Source organism: Tiliqua scincoides, chromosome 6 (assembly GCF_035046505.1).
Source record: "Tiliqua scincoides isolate rTilSci1 chromosome 6, rTilSci1.hap2, whole genome shotgun sequence".
NCBI lineage: Eukaryota > Metazoa > Chordata > Lepidosauria > Squamata > Scincidae > Tiliqua > Tiliqua scincoides.
In genome coordinates this window covers 71,300,562-71,321,287 of record NC_089826.1, presented here as the reverse complement: position 1 = coordinate 71,321,287, position 20,726 = coordinate 71,300,562, and the positions used below count along the sequence as shown (strand labels likewise).

The 20,726-nt window shown below is 40.9% G+C and overlaps 1 protein-coding gene across 2 annotated transcripts in view; it reads right to left on the bottom strand.

Moving 5' to 3' along the window:
• Positions 1-20,726, bottom strand: part of PDS5A (PDS5 cohesin associated factor A) — a 71,879-nt gene that overhangs the window by 34,587 nt on the left and 16,566 nt on the right. For both annotated transcript variants that reach the window (XM_066631852.1, XM_066631853.1), the window contains exons 3-11: positions 12,204-12,407; positions 11,921-12,007; positions 11,426-11,523; positions 10,321-10,447; positions 7,720-7,800; positions 6,147-6,287; positions 4,657-4,772; positions 4,096-4,190; positions 3,038-3,183 (exon numbers count right to left, since the gene is read on the bottom strand). In XM_066631852.1, coding sequence (XP_066487949.1) covers positions 3,038-3,183; positions 4,096-4,190; positions 4,657-4,772; positions 6,147-6,287; positions 7,720-7,800; positions 10,321-10,447; positions 11,426-11,523; positions 11,921-12,007; positions 12,204-12,407 — 1,095 coding nt within the window. The remainder of the gene's footprint in view (positions 1-3,037; positions 3,184-4,095; positions 4,191-4,656; positions 4,773-6,146; positions 6,288-7,719; positions 7,801-10,320; positions 10,448-11,425; positions 11,524-11,920; positions 12,008-12,203; positions 12,408-20,726) is intronic.

Sequence of the window (20,726 nt, the reverse complement as noted above, 5' to 3'; positions counted from 1 at the left end):
GGCTTCTTCAGGAGAGGGCGAACCATCGCCTGCTTCAAGGCTGGCGGAAGCACCCCCTCCCTCAGAGATGAATTCACCATCCTCCCCGTCCACTCGGCCAGCCCTTCCCGGGCAGCTCTAATTAGCCATGCTGGGCATGGGTCGAGCGGGCAAGCAGCAGGTCTCACACTCCAGAGAATCCTGTCCACATCCTCAGGCTCTACAAGCTGAAAAGAATCCCAAATAGCAGGACAGACAGGTTCCCCAGGGACATCACTAGATATGCCCACAGCGGCGTCCAAGTCATGCCAAATCTGATCGACCTTCTCTGCAAAGTGTTTTGCAAACTCGTCACAGTGAGCCTCCGTGTGCTCCTCCCCACCAGTAGGGGGGCCAGATGTAGAAGGCTGCGGACCACACAAAAGAGCTCAGCTGGACGGTTCTCTGCAGATGCAATGGTGGCAGAGAGGTGTGCCCTTTTAGCTGCCACCACCGCCTTAGAATAAGCTCTTAACTGGGCCCTAGCCCGTGTACGGTCAGATTCGGTATGAGTCTTTCGCCACTGATGCTCTAGACGTCTGTCCTGCCGCTTCATCATTCGCAGCTCCTCAGAAAACCAAGGGGCCGCTCTGACTCTGCGACTGGGCAGAGGACGCTCGGGAGTGATCTCATCCAGCGCCCTGGCCATCTCCGTATTCCAGAGATCGACCAGAGCGCCGGGTGGGTTTCCAGCTCTGGCAGCAGGAAAATCCCCCAGAGCCCTCAGGAATCCATTTGGATCCATCAGCCTCCGAGGGCGGATCATAAAATGTGAATCCCTGCCCTTGCGGAGGTGAGAGGCCGCAACAAGCCTAAATCCCACCAGAAAATGATCTGCCCATGACAAAGGAGTGATCTTAATGTCCTCCACCTCCAGATCACCATCAGCCTGCCCAGCAGTAAACACCAGGTCCAGCGTATGTCCCGCATCATGCGTTGGGGCCGATATTCTTTGCAACACATTCTTTTATATCATAAATTTAGAGGTACCCAAAATCATGCAGCGTACAAGCAATTTCCAATTTAGCAACAACAAGAAAGTAACTGTATTTCTACATGAAACATTGTCATGCTTTTCGTTAAAGATAAACAGAAGATCTAATTTACATTACGTTTGAATAAGCATACCCATGATTGCAGAGATATCCTCTAACACAGTGTTTCCCAAACTGTGGGTTTTTGGTGGGTTGTGGGAACTTTTAAAAGTTGTAAGCTCCCTTTCCCAGTTTGCAGAAGAAAACAGCTGAAATGTTAACCTGTGGTATGAGTTAATCTTCATACCCTCAAATTACAATGTCACATTTTCTCTAACAATTGGTGTGCCAAACATGTGAACGCAGTTTCAGCCTTTTGTCTGACTGGAAGTCCCTAACTGCACATCTTGCTCTACAGGTCAGGGTACTTCTGAGTACCCTGGGATGTCTGTAAAGGTTGGGGGAACACTCTTTAAATTCAATTTCTAGGAAGAGTATAGCAAATGCCTACACAAACATACTATATGCAAGGTCTCTAGCAGCCTCCGGAGCACAAGATTCTGATTATTATTAATTAATCATTTATTATTTAAAATAAATTTATTTCTAGATCTTTTTGTCTAATCGGTCACAATACATGGTCATTACCGCATGACCATCACATATGGTAATGGTAATTACCCCCTTTCTGCATATTTCCAACAAAAACTATTATTTTGTAATTTCAGGGGACATAAATAACAGCAATGAATCAATTTCAAGGTATTTTCCCTGATAAGGGCAGAGAAAGTCTTGAATTGTTTTTTTTGTTGGTTTTTTGCCGCAGATAGTATTTCATATGTCCAATGGAATGTCTAAATTCATTTCTTTTTCCTAAGCTGCTTTGAGATCAGCTTTAGTTCTGAGAGGTACAGAAAGTACAGACAGATCATTGATTAGGATGTGGTCATGAATGCCTCAAAAGTGAGGCAAGTAATCAGAGGGCTTGTTCTTGAAATGAGGCTATGGATATGAGAGAATCAGTTAAAAGATCTCAAACCAATTAACATATATTTCATGTAGTTGGGTTTTAAGTTGAATAGGAAAAGGAATTATTTTCTTCCAATGAAAAAAACTACTTAAGTAAACCATGACCATCCCATTTATCAAGCTGCCCTTTCTTGCATGCATCAAAGAGTAGTAGATGAAGTAGGAAAAGCATAAGCAGGAATGCTGTCATCATTAACATAGCTCTCCATTTATTCCAAATACACACTGTGTTTTGTAGAAAAGAACTGTCAATCAAGTGTGACCACATGGCACAAGTCATCTCCCACCTCATGGATCTCCAAGGAGATCTAATCTCTTGCATTTGTATTATGGGCTAGCAGCACAAACTGCCAAGACTGAAAGGTACAGTATTACAATCTCAGACTGAACACTCCAAACCCTCACTCTTTACTAGGGTTATACAGAACTACTTTACAAAACCTGGGTGATTTTCCCCAAAAGAAATGAATTGTATAAGTTTTTCTACCCAACGGAAAAACAAGCTTGAGGGACAAGATAAGCAACAAGAGTGACTGCTCAAGTTCAAGGTCTCATTTGCCATATAACCTACAGCAGTTATTTTTTCCCCACAGTTTGCAGGATCTTAGTTTTTGGTGGCTTGATAGGGGCTGCCTAACTGGCTTTAGAGATGATCCTTGAGCTGTACCAATGGATTACATACAGTCAGCCATCTTACATGCAACAGACTTGCACAAATTCAAGAATACATGCTCCCCCCCCCCCCCAAAAAAAAACAACAGAGAAAAAACAGTTTAAATAGTGCAGGTGGATTTATAGATATGTAGAATCACCCAGAACACCAATATTTTATCTCTGTATTGAAATAAGGTGTTGACATTTGAATGACCATTTCAATAAATGGATTTTATGCTTTGTTCTAGCAAAATCAATATAAAGTGCACATCTGTTTTATGCCGCACAGAAATTATGAAGTGTGCATTTCACAAATTTTGACTTCTTGGTTAAAAACATATTCTTCCTTGTTATAGTCTTACCCTCTTATCCAGTGTTCTCTCTCTTACAAAACCAAGAAGCTGGTCATTGACTAAAGAAAGGTCCCTCTTGCCAGCAGTTATTATGGTAACAATAACATCATGGCGAATGGCTTCTTCTGGATCATGTGATCTAACTTTTAAGTACTCTGTTCAAGGAAAAAACAGTATCAGTTGTACTGGAAAATACAGTCCATTCATATGCTTCGGTTATGACTACAATATAAAAGATGGGCGCGTGCACATGCCAAAGTAGCTTCTGCTGAATCAGCAAAATTTATTTCCGAATGTATATGACTGGAAAGAAACAGCTGACATGGTCAAGCGAGGAAGCATCTGAATACAGAGAAGCCTCAGGTCCTGTTTAACTAATGCAAAGCCATTTATAGTAAACTTACAATTTCAGCAAAAATTAGAAGCCGGCAGATTAAGCTACTTAAAAACAATTCAAGGCCAAACTACACATTAAGGCCATAATTAAGAGATGAGTTTACACTAACAGCACACTCTATGCATATTTACTTAGATATATGTTCCACTATGTTCAGTGGGTTTACTCCTAGAGTTTGAGTGAGCAAAAGATTGCAGCTTAAATGTCTCTTTTAAAGAAAAAAAAAGAGGGAGTAGGGGAGAGAAAGTGATGCAGATCAAGATCATGGCACATGGAAGTTAAATTCCACAGGCTGTTTTTCACCTATAATCACCTCTCCTCCAGCAAAGCAGTTATTTGCAATTAAGGACTCTGGGGAAATATTTTGGTAGTAAAACAGCACAAATAAAAATTATCAGGCATCCACAGTTTCAATCTGCATCACCACCATTCCCCCCCACCCCAACTTGTATCAGTTTTCCGTGAACAAAGGAATAATCCTAGTTTTAAAACAGGCTTAATCTACCTTCAATGGTTCTTTTAATTCTCTGATAACAGAATAATCAAATCACACATCAATATATCTTGTAACCATAGTGCTAATTATTGTGCCACTGTGCAACATACTTGAAACAATCATCTTCAAACTCTTCTCTCTAATTATTCTAACCTTTTGAGTTGGATAACTTACCAGTAAGGTCTTTTGCTAAATCTGGATGGTTCATTAAACAATGACTTGCAAATTTCACACTCTCTAATCTCACAGGGACATGGATATCATTAAATCTGGAGAGGGGAAAAATTAATTCACAAGCATGTTCAAATTGAGTATTAAGACAAACCGATTACATTTCCATGAACTCCATCACTGAGAGTGCAATACACAGAGTGGACATGCCATATGGTAAGAAAACATATAGGACATGGCTGTATAGCAATACTTGAAATAAAGCTATGATATGACAAAATAGCTAAATGTATAATTCTTGAAACCTAACTGGATCCATTAGATATCAACAGAAAATAACGGATCTATACAACCACTCAACAGAATACAAATGCTGTGCTACCTCCTTTGAAAACAGAACTTGGTCTAACAATTTGAAGCAAGTCATCAACTACAAATATAAATACTATGAGTTGTGTGTGAACGTTTTTTGATTTTTTTTTTTAAAGGAGAGAAAGAGAAATGTTCAGGAAATAATTGCTTTGGAGACAAATACAGTCAAAGATATATCTGTAGTTCTCTCACCGGCCAAGAAAACACTGCCAAAGAGGACGGTTCTGCGTTGCAAGATCAGAATCTTTTGAGCCAAATAGCTTAGCCAAAAGACGAACAACAGCTAAACGTTCCTCACCGTCATTGCTCTATAGATTGAAAAAGAAAAGGCCTCTTTTGAACAACTTGTCAAAATTAAATGATGAGCTGTCCAGAATAGATATCAAGTTCTTGCTACTAAACACTAGATCCTTGAAAAATAGCCAAAGCAAAAAAACACTGGAGCAGAACTAACAGATAACCCATAAAACCCTATCCCAGTGAGAAGTTCTTTAAGCGTTACCTCACATAAAGAGTTACCTCAGTCCATAGATAAGGAACTACTTGTGCATGGATCACCACTATCATGCTGATGAGTCTCTATTCCTTGTACCACATTCTTGGTTACTACAGATGAAGCACAGACTCTCAATATGATGGAAATGATCCATGTGATAAGCAATTTAGTTGTTACAGTCAAGACAGGGATCACTCACTAAGAGAACACTGTTTTCAGAAGTTGTGTTCTATACACGTCTCAAATTATTTGAGTTTCTGTAGAGCAATTGTTCCCAAACTGTGAGCTTCAGCTCCCCAGGAAGCTGCGGAAACTAGCCAGGGAAGCCATGGAATCCTTGCAAAAAAGACGACACCCTATACAATGTATAGGATTGTAGCCCTAAAGGGGAGCCATGGCCAATGAGCCAGTAGGTCAAGGAAGCTGACAGCTAAAAAGTTTGGGAACCACTAGAGATAACTCCTAATTCCACTAATTTTGCTTCAGCTTTACTCTGTGCTGACCTTTACAGACCATGTAACATTCCCCCCCCCATGCCCTGCCTGCATTCCTACTTGGTGGTTAACTTTTCTTCTACACCATCTAGTCACCCTTTGTTGGAAAATACTCTGATTTTTCTCAGTGCCTACTGCCATACTAGTTTGATCCAAGAACATGGTCCAGATATGCTGTTGCTATACTGTATTGTGTCTAAAACCTGTGGGATTTTACTGTATTTTGTACAAAAGCAACCTCAGTGCTATGTTGGAGTGGTTTGGTTCAAAACATCAGTTCACAGTAAATAAAGTATTTTGATATATTAAGTCAGTCATATTTCCACAACATTTGGAAAAGTATCAGATTCAGAGAGATACTTCAGGAATGGCCAAAAGCTTATGCATACCAAGTAAGTTTTATTTTTGTCTTGGAAGACTGGATCCCCCCCAATCCATATTAGTAAAACTGATTCTGACCCTCCATCTCTTCCAAAACCACTAAAGTATTAAAAATTATTTGCCATGGGAGCCTGCTGTTTAAGAAACATAAATCCCAAGCTCCAATAAGTATGGAATTAGTTAAAAAGGTTTTTGGAACCTGATCAAACTATTGGCAATTGCCAATTAGAGAAATAAATTTGTTCTTAAATCCAGAGTCTCATGTGAGGGATTTCTACATACATAGAATACAAGAGTACAATATATCTTACCTTCAGTTTGAACTCGAGCTGCGGCATGACAGATAGCAATAAATTAGGATCAATAGCAAAAAGCTCCTGTATTAGATCAAATACATGCTCCGACAAGTCACTTACAGAAGACTTTCCTAATACGAGAACCTGGTTAAAAAACTAGAGGAAGAGATTAAATTGTTACACATGCACTTGAATATAGTATATACTTGTATAAACAGTGATCAACAAATGTTGGCTAACATTAGGAGCCAGCTAAAACACATGCTTGCTTCTGATCCTGTTTCTCTCCCATCTTGGGAGAACAGTGGAATCTCTTGTCTAGTATTGCTCAGTGCTTCAAAGAGAATCTGAAGCAGAAGTTTCACCATTTCTGAGTGCCTCCAAAGCCAATCACAAGGTCAGACAAGAGCTTCTGTTCATATCTCACTTTGTGTTCAGACAGAAAATGTAATGGATGATCTTGCCTGCTCAAGGAGACAGCAAAGCAAATAAAATTGCTTGTCCCAGAAGTTCGGAGAAGAATCAGGACAAGTCAGTGCACATGTATGGCTGCATGGATACCAGGGCAAACAGCTCAGAATATTCACTACTTTTGTTGAGATAAGTAAAGTATGCTTCTGTTTGGCTTGGGGTTCCATGGTTGAGCGAGAGCACACAGTATGATTGGGAGGGGGCAGAGGGAACAGACAAGGAAAATTTTCTCATGGCTCTCAAGCTTGTAAGAATAAAGGATGGACCACCAGGTGATGGTGACTCCTCCTTTCTGATCTGAGGCCATAGCAAGCATCTTTGGACGTGGGCTGAGGACAAATATGGGTGCTTGCCAGAAAAGAGTTACCACAGGTTATTGCTTTTGCGGACTGCCCTTTATGCAAGAGAAACATTTTTAAGTGCTTAACAGTAAGACTACAATGATAGCATTTGTCAATATTGTAATTCTTGATAATTCAGAAAACCTTTCAGTGCAATCTTCATATCAAAAATATGTTTACACTTCAGTTCACTTAATCCTACTTAAGTGAATCAGATTTGGAACATAACTGGGTTCATAGATCCCAAGCTTTAAAGCTGGAGCTTTCAATCAAAAGCTCTAGCTTTTCCAGAATTCACCAGTTTATCTGCAATGTATGTCTATATAAAGAATGCTGTATGTCAATATATTTGTTCTAATTGTCTTCTAATGTGCTTGATTGGCAGTTTATGACATACAGCAATTCTTTTCAGGCAACTTGGTTCAATCTCACATCCCTGCAAGTGAAGTTCTTGTTTCCAGCAGAGACACAATGCTCCTTTGTTTCCTCATCAGGTAAATTGTGTGCAGCAAGTCTGGAAGCTGCCTCAATGTCCAGCTTCGTATCCCTAATGCTAGGGATCCTGCATTTGCCCTGTCTGTGAGAGACAAGGAAGAACAGCATGCATGCTGAAGGTGGCAGTAGTCACATTTCCTCTTTCTCTGCTTTGTGTTGGAGTTAGGGGATAGCACTACATCCAGTTGGAGAAAAACAGAGGGGCAACATCAATTTTTTCTCATTTTGATAATTCAAACAAAAAAATAAATAAAAGATTTATGAAGTTAACAATAACATACATTGGCAATGCATGCCTCAATGATCTGGACTGTCCTTTTCAATAGAATCTTTGCAAGATCAAATGCCTGTTTATTAAGGTTCTGAAACAGAGAGAAGAAAAGCTTCAGAAGAAAAAAATAGCCTTTTATCAATTATCAACATTAAGTAATATCATATCTAAAGAGAGGGATCATTCTGTGTAGAAAGTTAACACCCAAGTTCTAAGAGGCGTCTTCTATACAAAGGATTTCAAATTCAGGAAGTACTTCCAATTAGCAAAAATGCTAACTTACAAATAAATACATTTCATATCCAAAAGGCACCAACATCAACACATATCTGATAATCTTCTGAAGGTAACTATTTGTTTTGATACTGAGGAAAAGGCATAGGAAATTACTGATATGACGGAGAATTCATTTTTATGCACCTCATAAAGCAATGCAGAAGTCTTACAAACATTTTTTTCCCCTAGCATGAGGGGAATAAGTCACACCTTCGCACACCCCCACTCTGTACCACTACCACCCCTAGAAAGAGGAGGACTGGCAGAAGAGTTAGAAAAGACAAAAGGAAATTATTTTTACCCAGCCAATCAATCTGTGGAACTCCTTACCACAGTATGTTGCGATGGCACCAGGTCTGGATGCCTTTAAGAGGGCATTGGACAGATTCATGGAAGAAAAGCCCATCAAAGGTTACAAGCCATGACAACTGCATGCTACCTCCAGGTTTTAGAGGTAGCCTACCTCTGAACACCAGATGCAAAGGAGTGGCAACAGGATACTGGTATCTTGTTGTACTGTGTGCTCTAAAGGATTCTAGTGGGGCCACTGTGAGATACAGGAAGCTGGACTAGACAGGCCCTTGGCCTGATCGAGCAAGACTTACAGTCTTAATTTGGAAAAGTTGTCTAATTTTTCAAATTCAGATTCAGATTTAAAACAAATGATTGTTATCTACCCTAGCCTATCAACTTGTAAGCTGTCATTTACACATATAAAAGTAAAACATGACATGCCCTTGGTAACCACCTCCACTCTATCAGGTTTCTCTACATGATTCCCATAGGCAGGGCCTAGGAGAGGGGAGTAAAGGAGTGATTTGTACCCGGGCCCCGGGTCAGAAGGAGGGCCCAGGAGCCAAAGGAGGGAGACCAGAAATTTCCTAGGATCTTCCATTTTCCAATCTCATCCAGACTCACTGTCCACGTGGGATGCTGGGGGCATTACCATGGGCACAAGGCAGAGACTACTGCCACAAGCCAGACACACCAGGTCCAGGAATGCACACATTCCTTAACAGTGTCACATCTGGGAGGAAACTGACCTGATACAGTAGCTCTTTGGCTTGTGGATTTGCTTATCATGAAGGAGTGTATAGTCAGAGGCACAGCTGTGGGGCTACAGCTGCTGCAGAAGTCTGTTTTGGTGTACACAGGACACTTTCCATTCTAGTGTGAGCCTAAATACAATGCTACTAATCTCCTGCAATGATTTTCTATATTTGAAAGACTTTAGAGAGACTTAGCAGTGTGTTTGATTTTCTGAATGTAGCTGCCAACACTGGGCAGGCAGGTAGACCTGAGCCCTGCATTGGGAAGACTGGTAGACCTGGGCTCCAAAGACTAGTCCAACTGTTATCCCCCTTCCAGTTGTGCCCCCATCAGTGGCATCGCCAGGGGTGTGTGGGTGGTGTGGGCCGCACCAGGTGACGCGCATGGAGGGGTGATGCACAGTGGGCGGGGGGGGGGGTGACACGCTAAAATCACGGTGGTTAGGAGTAATACCATCATTATATACTGTTGGATGCGGAATGCTGAGCAGAATGCAATGCAAAAAAACCAGAGTGAAATATCTCCTTTCTATCAAAAGTTATGGCCAAAAAACTGGAGAACAAAAAATGCATGAAGTCCTATGGAAAGTGAAACTGAGCCGTATCACGCGTTTACTTGTGAGTAAGCGAACCTGCCTTAGTCCTTCGGAAAGGGCAGGCTGAGAGGAATCCAACGACACCAGAATGAATGCAGCCCCCAAAAATACCCAAGAAGGAAGTCCCTCCCTCCAAGCAGACAAACGTATTGATCCCTATGGAAAGCTAAACTAAGCCTCACGGTCGCATTTACTCGCGAGTAAGTAAAAATGCCTTGGCTGGTGGTCAGGCCAGGCAAAAGGGAATGTGAAGTCTCCCCAGCCCTCAGAGCACCCTCCAGACGCAACTGGAGCACAACTCTGGTCAGATTCAGTTGAGCAGGCCAGAGGCTTACAGGGGACCAGAGACTTACTGCGGGCTGTGTCTGGCCCCAGGGCCAGGTCTGGAGACCCCTGATTTAGACTACAGAAAAGAAAATCAAGAACAGAGGTACCTTGGGTTCCTCTGAGCCACTGTACGGCAGTTGCACTATGTTACATCTCTCCTATGAAGCAACTGAAGCACACGTACTATGCCCTCAGAAGCCAGATAGGTACTTGAATAGAGGGAGGGAGGCAGAAAGATAACAGGGAAAAACAGTTTTGTGCTGCTCTTGTAGTTATCTGGATAAAACAAAAAGTAAGTCAAAGGAGTTTAAACCAAGATACACTATTGGGTAGGGGTATCACTAAAAAAAACACTTTTCAAACCTTGTGTGCGGGGATAAGGTTGATAAGAATAGAGTCCAATAGTTCTTGAGTCACTCCATCGCCTTCCATGATGATAGAACTCATCAAATCCAGCATGTGCATTTGTACTTTCTGGTTGTGGCTATTACTAAACATAAAATTAGAATAGATTAGTTTAATAATACTAATGTGACCATCTAATTTGAGAATCTTTACTGATTTGCAGCATTTCTTTGTTCACATCACCACACCATGAACACGCACACTCCTTTTTATGTCTCTAAAGGACTTGAACAGTCCAGTGCCCAGGGATGAAGAGCAAAGTTTCCAGATACAACAGTCCCTCCAAATAAAGCACTCCCTCCTCCAATAAGAATAAAACGACAGCCACACACTTTTATAGGAGAACATAAAGTGTGTACTTGGAGACAAAATTAGGGAAGAGGGCTGGAATTGCCTTTTGCTCTCAGATTTCTGGGAAATAGTATATTTTACCCCTCTTCAGAATTCCAAAAGCACTACAGGAAATCAAGCCTCTCCAATTTGAACCACCCAAAATCTTCTCTTTGTCTTGCTAGAGTACAGCTGAACCCTACAAATGGACTTTTATACCTATCAGGTACGATGACCTCAATCCCCAATCATAACTCATCACTGGCAAGGTACAGTTTCCAGCTAAAACATCCTTTACCACAGCTATTTCTCTTTCTACTTTCAGACATGCTTAAATGTTAAAAATATTAAAAGTGTGTACATAAAAATAACTTAAAATTTATGGAAAGCTATATAATTTATCTCTTGGCTCACTAAAGGCCCAATTCTATCCAATTTTCCAGTGCTGGTGCTGTTGTGCCAATGGGGCTTATGCTGCATCCTGTGGTGGAGAGGCAACCACAGAGGCCTCCTCAAGATAAGGGGAAGATTTGTTTCCTTACCTTGGGACTGCATTGCGGCTACACCGGTGCTGGAAAGTTTAATAGGATTGGGCCCTAAGGTGTTACAACAACCATAAGGAATACGCCTAGCATTTTATAATTATCAATTCAGTTCATTTCACTATATGCATTAAAAGAAAAAAGAGACATGATATTTAGACTGCACAGAATTTCAAAGTAATTCAACTTACTTGATAACTGAAAAGAGAGTCTTAAAAAGCTGAATAAAAATTTCATTGCAATCTTCCAACTCAAAGCAGATGTTGTAAGATTTAACCCAAGCTAAATTCTACAACAAAAACACAAACATGTTAAAATTTTAGCATCATATAATAAACTCATAATGTTCAGCATAAACCTCAATGTGTTCAACTAAATAGACCTATCTTATACACCTGCATGCTAACTTCTAGATTCAGGCAGCATGGGATAAGTAGCTTTATGTAATGTGTATTTTTTTTGTTTGTTTTAACAATATCCAAATAGTTTCATGTGCTGTGACATGTTTTCTGTCTGTGCCTGATGAAAAAAAACCATTAAAATAAGTCTAGGATCAGAGCCAAAGCTGGTTTCTGTCTTACAGAAACTGAGTAACGCACACATACGAAGTTGCAACTTTCATTAATAGAAATTAAATAGAAATTTGTTGACTGTAAAGCATAAAAATCTGTAAAAACAAAAGTTACCTCTAGTAAATAGAAGTATCTGTTAAATTGGGGGCTTTTGGTATCCTCCAATCCTTTTAACTGTCTTGTAATAAACAAGAATATATCCTGTGGATTAGAACAAACAGAAAAAGAGCTTCTTAAAAACATAGTATGACATGTCAACATTGCTAACATTGTAATCCAAGTTCGTTAAACTGCAAATATTACACTATTACAAAAATTTTTACACTATCTCAAATGAAAATTTTGAAAGCATTTAGCCATTTCTCTCGAAATTAGAAATTATTCACAAATGTTTTACCTTGAGTTTGTCATGGGAAGTGTATGGTGCTTCTGGAGCATAAATTCGAAAGATATCAGCCAAGCAACATGCTACAAGGAGACGGACATCTTTATTAGGATTCCTGAGGAAAAATTCTGATGCAAGGTGCAATGCAAGTGGGAGATATTGTTGTTTCTCATCTTCTGAGTCCTGATCCATGTCCATAAAAGTTTTCACTACCATCTAGAAGTCAATCAAAATAGTAATACTTTCAATTTCACCTCAGTGTTGCCAACTCCATCGTAATAGAACTTACTGCAACCAATGATTCAGCATATATATGTTTTGTAAGTTTCTTACCACAGACCTACATACATTAGTTTACTAAAGTTATGTCATATTCTTTAAGATAAAGAACTTGAAGTAACATACAGATAAAATGCAGCATAATTAAAGCATATAATTTAATGCAGATCAACAACCAGAACCCATCAGCTATATTCAGAGCATCAGATAATACATTTAAGATCAATTTCCAAACATGAATCAACAGTCACAACATGCCAAAAATTTCAGCAGGTAAAGTAAGAACATAAGAACAGCCCCACTGGATCAGGCCATAGGCCCATCTAGTCCAGCTTCCTGTATCTCACAGCGGCCCACCAAATGCCCCAGGGAGCACACCAGATAACAAGAGACCTCATCCTGGTGCCCTCCCTTGCATCTGGCATTCTGACTTAACCCATTTCTAAAATCAGGAGGTTGCGCATACACATCATGGCTTGTAACCCGTAATGGATTTTTCCTCCAGAAACTCGTCCAATCCCTTTTTACAGGCGTCCAAGCCAGATGCCGTCACCACATCCTGTGGCAAGGAGTTCCACAGACCAACCACATGCTGTGTAAAGAAATATTTTCTCTTGTCTGTTCTAACTCTCCCAACACTCAATTTTAGTGGATGTCCCCTGGTTCTGGTGTTATGTGAGAGTGTAAACAGCATCTCCCTATCCACTCTGTCCATCCCCTGCATAATTTTGTATGTCTCAATCATGTCCCCCCTCAGGCGTCTCTTTTCTAGGCTGAAGAGGCCCAAACGCCGTAGCCTTTCCTCATAAGGAAGGTGCCCCAGCCCTGCAATCATCTTAGTTGCTCTCTTTTGCACCTTTTCCATTTCCACTATGTCTTTTTTGAGATGCGGCAACCAGAACTGGACACAATACTCCAGGTGTGGCCTTACCATAGATTTGTACAACGGCATTATAATATTAGCTGTTTTGTTCTCAATACCTTTACTAATGATCCCAAGCATAGAATTGGCCTTCTTCACTGCCGCCGCACATTGAGTCGACACTTTCATTAACCTGTCCACCACCACCCCAAGATCTCTCTCCTGATCTGTCACAGACAGCTCAGAACCCATCAGCCTATAGCTAAAGTTTTGATTTTTTGCCCCAATGTGCATGACCTTGCACTTACTGACATTGAAGCGCATCTGCCATTTTGTTGCCCATTCTGCCAGTCTGGAGAGATCCTTCTGGAGCTCCTCACAATCACTTCTGGTCTTCACCACTCGGAAAAGTTTGTGTTGTCCGCAAACTTTGCAACCTCACTGCTCACCCCTGTCTCCAGGTCATTTATGAAGAGGTTAAAAAGCACCGGTCCCAGGATCCTTGGGGCACACTCTTTGCTTCCTGGTCTCCAACCAGTTCTCAATCCATGAGAGGACCTGTCCTCTAATTCCCTGACTGTGGAGTTTTTTCAGTAGCCTTTGGTGAGGGACTGTGTTAAACGCCTTCTGAAAGTCCAGATATATAATGTCCACGGGTTCTCCTGCATCCACATGCCTGTTGACCTTTTCAAAGAATTCTATAAGGTTCGTGAGGCAAGACTTACCCTTACAGAAGACATGCTGATTCTCCCTCAGCAAGGCCTGTTCATCTATGTGTTTTGAGGTCCTATCTTTGATGAGGCATTCCACCATCTTACCCGGTATAGATGTTAGGCTGACCGGCCAATAGTTTCCCGGATCCCCCCTCCTTCCCTTTTTAAAGATAGGCGTGACATTTGCTATCCTCCAATCTTCTGGCACCGTGGTTGTTTTGAGGGACAAGTTGCATAACTTAGTCAAGAGATCAGCAACTTCATTCTTCAATTCCTTAATAACTCTTGGGTGGATGCCATCAGGGCCCGGTGACTTATTGATCTTTAATTTATCAATGAGGTCTGAAACACCTCAGTCAGGAGGGGCCGTTCAGGCAGCGGTATCTGCCCAAGGTCTTCTGCCTTGAAGACAGATGCAAAGAACTCATTTAATTTCTCTGCCATCTCTAAGTCTCCTTTTATCTCCCCTTTCTCTCCCTCTCCATCCAGGGGGCCAACCCTGGATAAATAAATGCCTTCAGAAATAAAATCCATTTGCATATTTGCTGTTCAGCAGAAGTAGTTCATAGGCTTCCTCCCACAGCTCCAAGACAAGCAATATTCTCTGTTTCTGCTATCTACAGTAGAGACCTCCTGGTATCTGTATAGCCTTTCCCAGCACTATTATAGATGAGAGCTTTGAAGGCACTCCTAACTAGTGCCTCTGAAGCTAAGCATAGTATCAGGCATAATATCTCTCCTCTTCTCCAAAATAGGCAAGCAACAGAGTCTATGACAAGCACATTTGGCTGGTTAAAATTTGTTAGTCCAAGCACCAGGACTGACTTACACCCTGCCTTTCCATCCTTTCCCTGCCTTAAGAGCCCTAAGGCAGCTTACAAAATAATATTATACAATAATGGAAAAAAAAATACTAAAACATTAATGTAAAAACAATTAAAACCATAACAATTAAGACAATAAGACACAATAAGTTCAACTGGATCACAGTTAAAATGTTTCATAAAAAGCATCACTCCCCTCTCCATGTCAACATTTAAAAGCTTCCCTAAATAAAGTCTTGAGGCCCTACCAAAAGGACTCCAAAGAGGAGCTGTCCTCAACTCCAGGGGAAGGAATTCCACGGGGTGCCACCAAGAAGACACTATTACTTGCCGCCATTCTCTTCACCTCTACTGGTGAAGGGCCCCCGCTGATGACTTGAGATGACAGGCAGGATTATATGGAAGGAGACAATCCCTCACACACCCTGGACCCGAGCTGTAAAGAGCTTTAAAAGTCAAAACTAGCATTTTGAACTGAGTCCAGAAATGAACCGGCAGCCAGTGTAGTCACCAAAGCAATGACCCAACTGAGTTGAACCAGTGAGCCCCAGCAACCACGGGCAGCCACGATCTGCACTAGTTGCAGTTTCTGGACTGTCTTTAGAAGCAGCCCCATATACAGCGCATTGCAGTAATCTAATCTAGATGTCACTAGGGCAGTGGTTCTCACTCCTTTAGCACCGGGACTCACTTTTTAGAATGAGAATCTCTCAGGATCCACCAGAAGTGATGTCATGACCAGAAGTGACATAATCAGTAAGAAAATTTTTAACAATCCTAGAATGCAATCCTATCCACACTTACCCAGGAGTAAGTTCCATTTACTATCATTGTTAAAAGCATCTTTACAGTAGCCTGCTAAACATACAGATCTGTGACATTTCCCCAAATGCAGTCACTTACCAGGGTAGCATCAAGTCTAATATTCTCAAAATAAAATATTAAAATGAATGGGGACCCAGCTAGTGGGTCCCGACTCACAGTTTGAGAAACACTGCACTAGGGCATGGGTCACTGCAGCCAGGGCTGAGCCACCCAGGGTCACTAATCTAGATGTCACTAGGGAATGGGTCACTGTCACAGGTCTGAGCCACCCAGGTATGGTCACAGATGGCAAATCAGTGAAGCTGAGCAAAGGCTCCCTTGGGCACACCTGCCACCTAGGAATTCAGAAGTAGCTATGGATCAAGGAGCACCTCCAAGCTGCAAACCTGTTCCTTCAAAAAGTGAAAGATACATCTGAAGGATGAAATGAGCATCACCATGGGACACAATGGGAGACACCAGGCACTTCCAATTTTTTTAAAAACAGAAATGGAACACAGACGCTCCCCTTTCCAACTGAACCAGAGCTTGTGCGTTCCCCCTCCCATTGACATGTCTGATGGCGGCAGCAGCAGAATTACTACCGCAGCCAGTTTCTGAAATCAGACGCTGTGAATTGGCGAAGGGAGGAGGGATGTTGGTGGCTGGCTCGGAAATTTGCTATTCAGCATTGCTCTCTCGGCAGAGATGTGCAGAGCGGGGAAGTGGGGTGGTGGTGGGGGAAGACTGAAGAGGGCTCTGTTAGGATCCTGCGTAAAAAGACGAGGGGGAGCGAGGGAGGGAGGGGAGGTTGATGCAAACGTGGGGCATTTTCTGGGCACACAGAGCCTCCCACCGGAAACCGCATGCTTAAGGATCAAACTTGGGGAGTGTGTGTGTGGGGGGAGGATGGGGTGGGTGTACACACTGCGAATGTGGACATGCATGTACATGATTTGGATGATGTGCTGATGATGCCTGGAAAGGGAGAAAGAGGATCCCGCAGAATCTGGTTGAGGGGGGTCTGGGGAAGAGGAAGGGGGGATGGAAGGAAGGGGGAAGAGGCTATAAAAACTTCTGCATCCATCCTAGCAGTCTCTCTCTTTCCTCCCATTCTAATAAAGCAGGGATGAGAGAGAGAGAGACTGTTTGCAAATGGTTGTGGCCAGGAAGAAGAGAGAAATCCCCCTTCCTCCTTGACCAGACGTCTGAAAACACAGGACAAGAATGTATGACAAAACTAACTAAAAGCTACAAGAGGGGGCTACATTATAAAAATGGGACCTATAAGAGCATAAAGGTAAAAAAAAACTATATACACAGTGTTATCTTCATTTTAGATGTCAAAAGGGTTTTCTGGCTCCCGAGGTTTTCTTTTCTCCAGAAAAAGGGTCCAAATGGCTCTTTGAATGTTTAAGGTTGCAGACCCCTGACCTAGGCCATATTGTGCTCCAAAGGTAACAGGATTTTTGAAATCTGACCATAACAGTGCATTCCACCGATTCATAGGGAATCAATTTGAAGTTATCCTCTGATGATAGACAGCACAGTATCAGCAGTCAGTTGAGGCTGAACTAAATTCCATTTGCATTTTGCCTATAAATATACATACACTTATAGTAATCATAAAAATGAATTCTTACGAGCACCTTGTATCTATATTTTCACTTCCAAATACTGAACATACCTCTGATGAATAGATATTCCCATGTTTAAGAAAGTAATTTGTAACTTTACCTCTTACAAATATGCAATTAAAAAGAATTATAATTTCTAAAGCAATTCAAACTATCAGGTCCCATTAAGTCTTGTTGAATATTTTGGACATTAAATTGTACATTTTGCTAAATGGTAGTGAGGAAAAAGTTCCTTGAATTCTCACACAAAGACTGCTGGGCTTCCACAAATGACTACAAATGTACTGACAAAAGGAATTGCAGAATAAGGCCACAATAGCAATATTCATCTCACACATATCCTAATTTACAATACTTTCCCTATGGTCTAATCTACATTAACAGTTTTTCCTCAGAGATTCAACTGCTGATTAGATCAGCACTAAACAAAATTACCTTTTGTAACCCAGAATTTAATTTAAAACACACACACACCTTGTTTAACTATGTAATTATTTAATTAGGATTAAGGAAATTTGACAAGAGTTTTTTACTCTCTGGAACCCTGAATGGCAAAGCTCTGCAAAAATTATAAATAAAAAAGTCACAACCACACCCATGAACAAAACCTATGTTGTTAAATACAGGGAAATCATTATTAATAGAAATTTGGGAACAGAGAGCTGCACAATATGCAAATATCATTACAAATCTACAACATTAGTAATAAAATAGGCATAATTAAATCAAAATTTTATCAAGACATGCAAGAAGGGTAGTTATTTCTCTTATTGATAAGTATGCACTAAACATTAAAAGAATGCATTATGCAGATCAGCAGAACAGACTTGTTCATAGCAGGACACTTTCCTACAGAAAAAATGGTATGGGTATCTTAGGGTGCAATCCTAACCCCTTATGCTTTCCAGAACTGACATAAGGGCAATGCAGCTCTGAGGTAAGGGAACAAACATTCCCTTACTTTGAGGAGGCCTCCATGAGTGCCCAACTGCAGGATGCAGCACATGTCCAATTGGCACCGCTATGCCAGTGCTGGAAAGCACTGACATAGGGGGTTAGGATTGCGCCCTTAAATAATAACAGTGCTTGCATTCTACATGGCCATTCCTATAATTTTTTTAAAAAAACATGCTATACATAAACCAACTTAAGTGATGATTCTAATTAAGCAACCAATTGGCTATAGAGCAATCAATCGCAGGCTCATAATTTGTCATTCACTTGCTTGCTTGGAGCAAAAAGCCAAGTGGCAAACTGCCTGAGCAAGGTATGTGTCACAAGCCAAATATCTGGCCAGCTGCAGGCACAGTGAGAACATGTGCAAGCATTGAATGCCTGTTACAGTGTTGGATCTTATACGTAGCACTATAGTAATTTAGCCTTAAGGACTACTGGTCCTTTAAAGCAGAAGGAAGCAAGTGAGCTGGGTGTGCAGATGGACAGCTAAAGAAGGAAGCAACCTGCTGTCTTAAATTCAGTGCCAGTAATAAAGAAGAGTGCCTTCCATGCACTTAAAATACTAGATTACTAGTACTTAAAGTACTAGATGCAATTTTTCACCAGACCTTGTATGGGCTTGGGGGGATATATTAATCCTGCAATTTGCAGAAAAGGCAGAGACAAGAGTTCAATCACACTAAACTTCTATCCTACCTTAAAAAAAAAGACCAAAAACAGACAAAACTCCCAAAAAACTAGAGCACTGTAACATTCACTTTGTCATACGTTTAAAAAATCCTATTAGCAAACAAGAAAATTAACACACGGATACTCACTAACAATAAACAGGGAACTAAAATGATAAACTCCTAAACCTGTTGCAACAAAATCTTGTTTCCTTAAAACCTGCAGACTAAGGCTCACTTAGGCCACTCTTTAGAGCAGGGGTGCCCAAACCCCGGCCCTGGGGCCACTTGCGGCCCTCAAGGACTCCCAATGCGGCCAGTCTTGCTTTGTGCAAGGCCTTTTATAGGCCTTGAGCTATTGCAAGACCTTCATTCATTCATATATAAGTTCATCTTTAATATATACATTTATGTAAACGTATGTAAATTTATTCAAATTTTAAATATAAATTAATTCTTTTTCCCCCCAGCCCCCGACCCAGTGTCGGAGAGATGATGTGGCCCTCCTGCCAAAAACTTTGGACACCCCTGCTTTAGAGGAACCACATATTGCCCTTGGATCTAAGCCATTAAATAGTCAGGAGAGTCAAGAACCTTAAGAGCAAAAACCAGACAGCCCACAAAAATGATTACTACAATAATCAATGTGGAAAATAATAGTGTCAGTAATGTCTGGAAAGGAGTTAAGCAAATATTCCAGATATATTAGTCAGGTGAAAAAATTTGCAAACAGCCAGGAAATGGGTGGGGGAGACAAAGAACACTTGAAGATTCCAAAATTAAGAACAATGAACAACACTAGCAAGAAAGGAATTTTGTAAAATGATACCTAGGAAGAAGAAAAACTAGGAACTTGGATTTTTTTTTTTTTACATAGTCAGGTTCAAAAAAATTGCCATTAATCCAATTAGATAGCAGAGAAATCAGCAGAGACTGGGGGTGGCAGAAAGAAAGATCACATAAAAAACATACTTTTAACTTGCCAACAAAAATCTCCATTAATGATAATAGAAGCAAGAGGGACAATGTAAAGACTATTTTATAATTGTATTGCTTTGTTAGCCATTTTACTTCATGAGTCAAGGCCTTTCCCCAAGCCAATGTTTTTAGTGAAACAGAACCTGCCTAGCCATTCCATTCGAGAACGTAATTGTTTTTTCTTCCCATATTATTCTATAGCCATTTTAATTGTTGTTTAAAACAAATACTCTGGTTTACATTTGACTTTTCCACTAGAAAAGGTAATTGGAAACCAGCTAAATAACAGTGGTTTTTTTAAAAACTAAATACTAATTATTTTATATTCAGAACACATGCAACAGACAGAGGACTACACACAGCTGTTGGATTATGGATTATGTTCAATATTGCTTCAATTACCAGGTCCTGTGGACAAACAGGTGATGGCCATTACTTTCATGCTTGTGAACTTCTAAAGGCCATCTGTCTAGATGGCTTCGATATTCGTTCTGTGCTCTTAAAACACACTGAGGAAGCCTCTTGTAATTCTTTAGGATTTCATCTAAAACTACTCCCCTACCCTGGCACACAGAATGAGTTGTGCTCAGAACCTCTTCCTCCAGCCCCTCTCTCTCAGCATGGTGGTTCTATCCAATTCAACTTCTGAGGCCTCTCCTCTTCCTCTGCCTTACCAAAACAAATATGAATGCCCCACTTCACTTCCCCCTTGGTGAAGGGTAATTCTACACAGAGAAAGGTGCTATGTGAATGTGCTTGCCCTGGACGTGTTTAAATAAATTTAAAATTTGGATGAACTGTTTACCAAGGGGT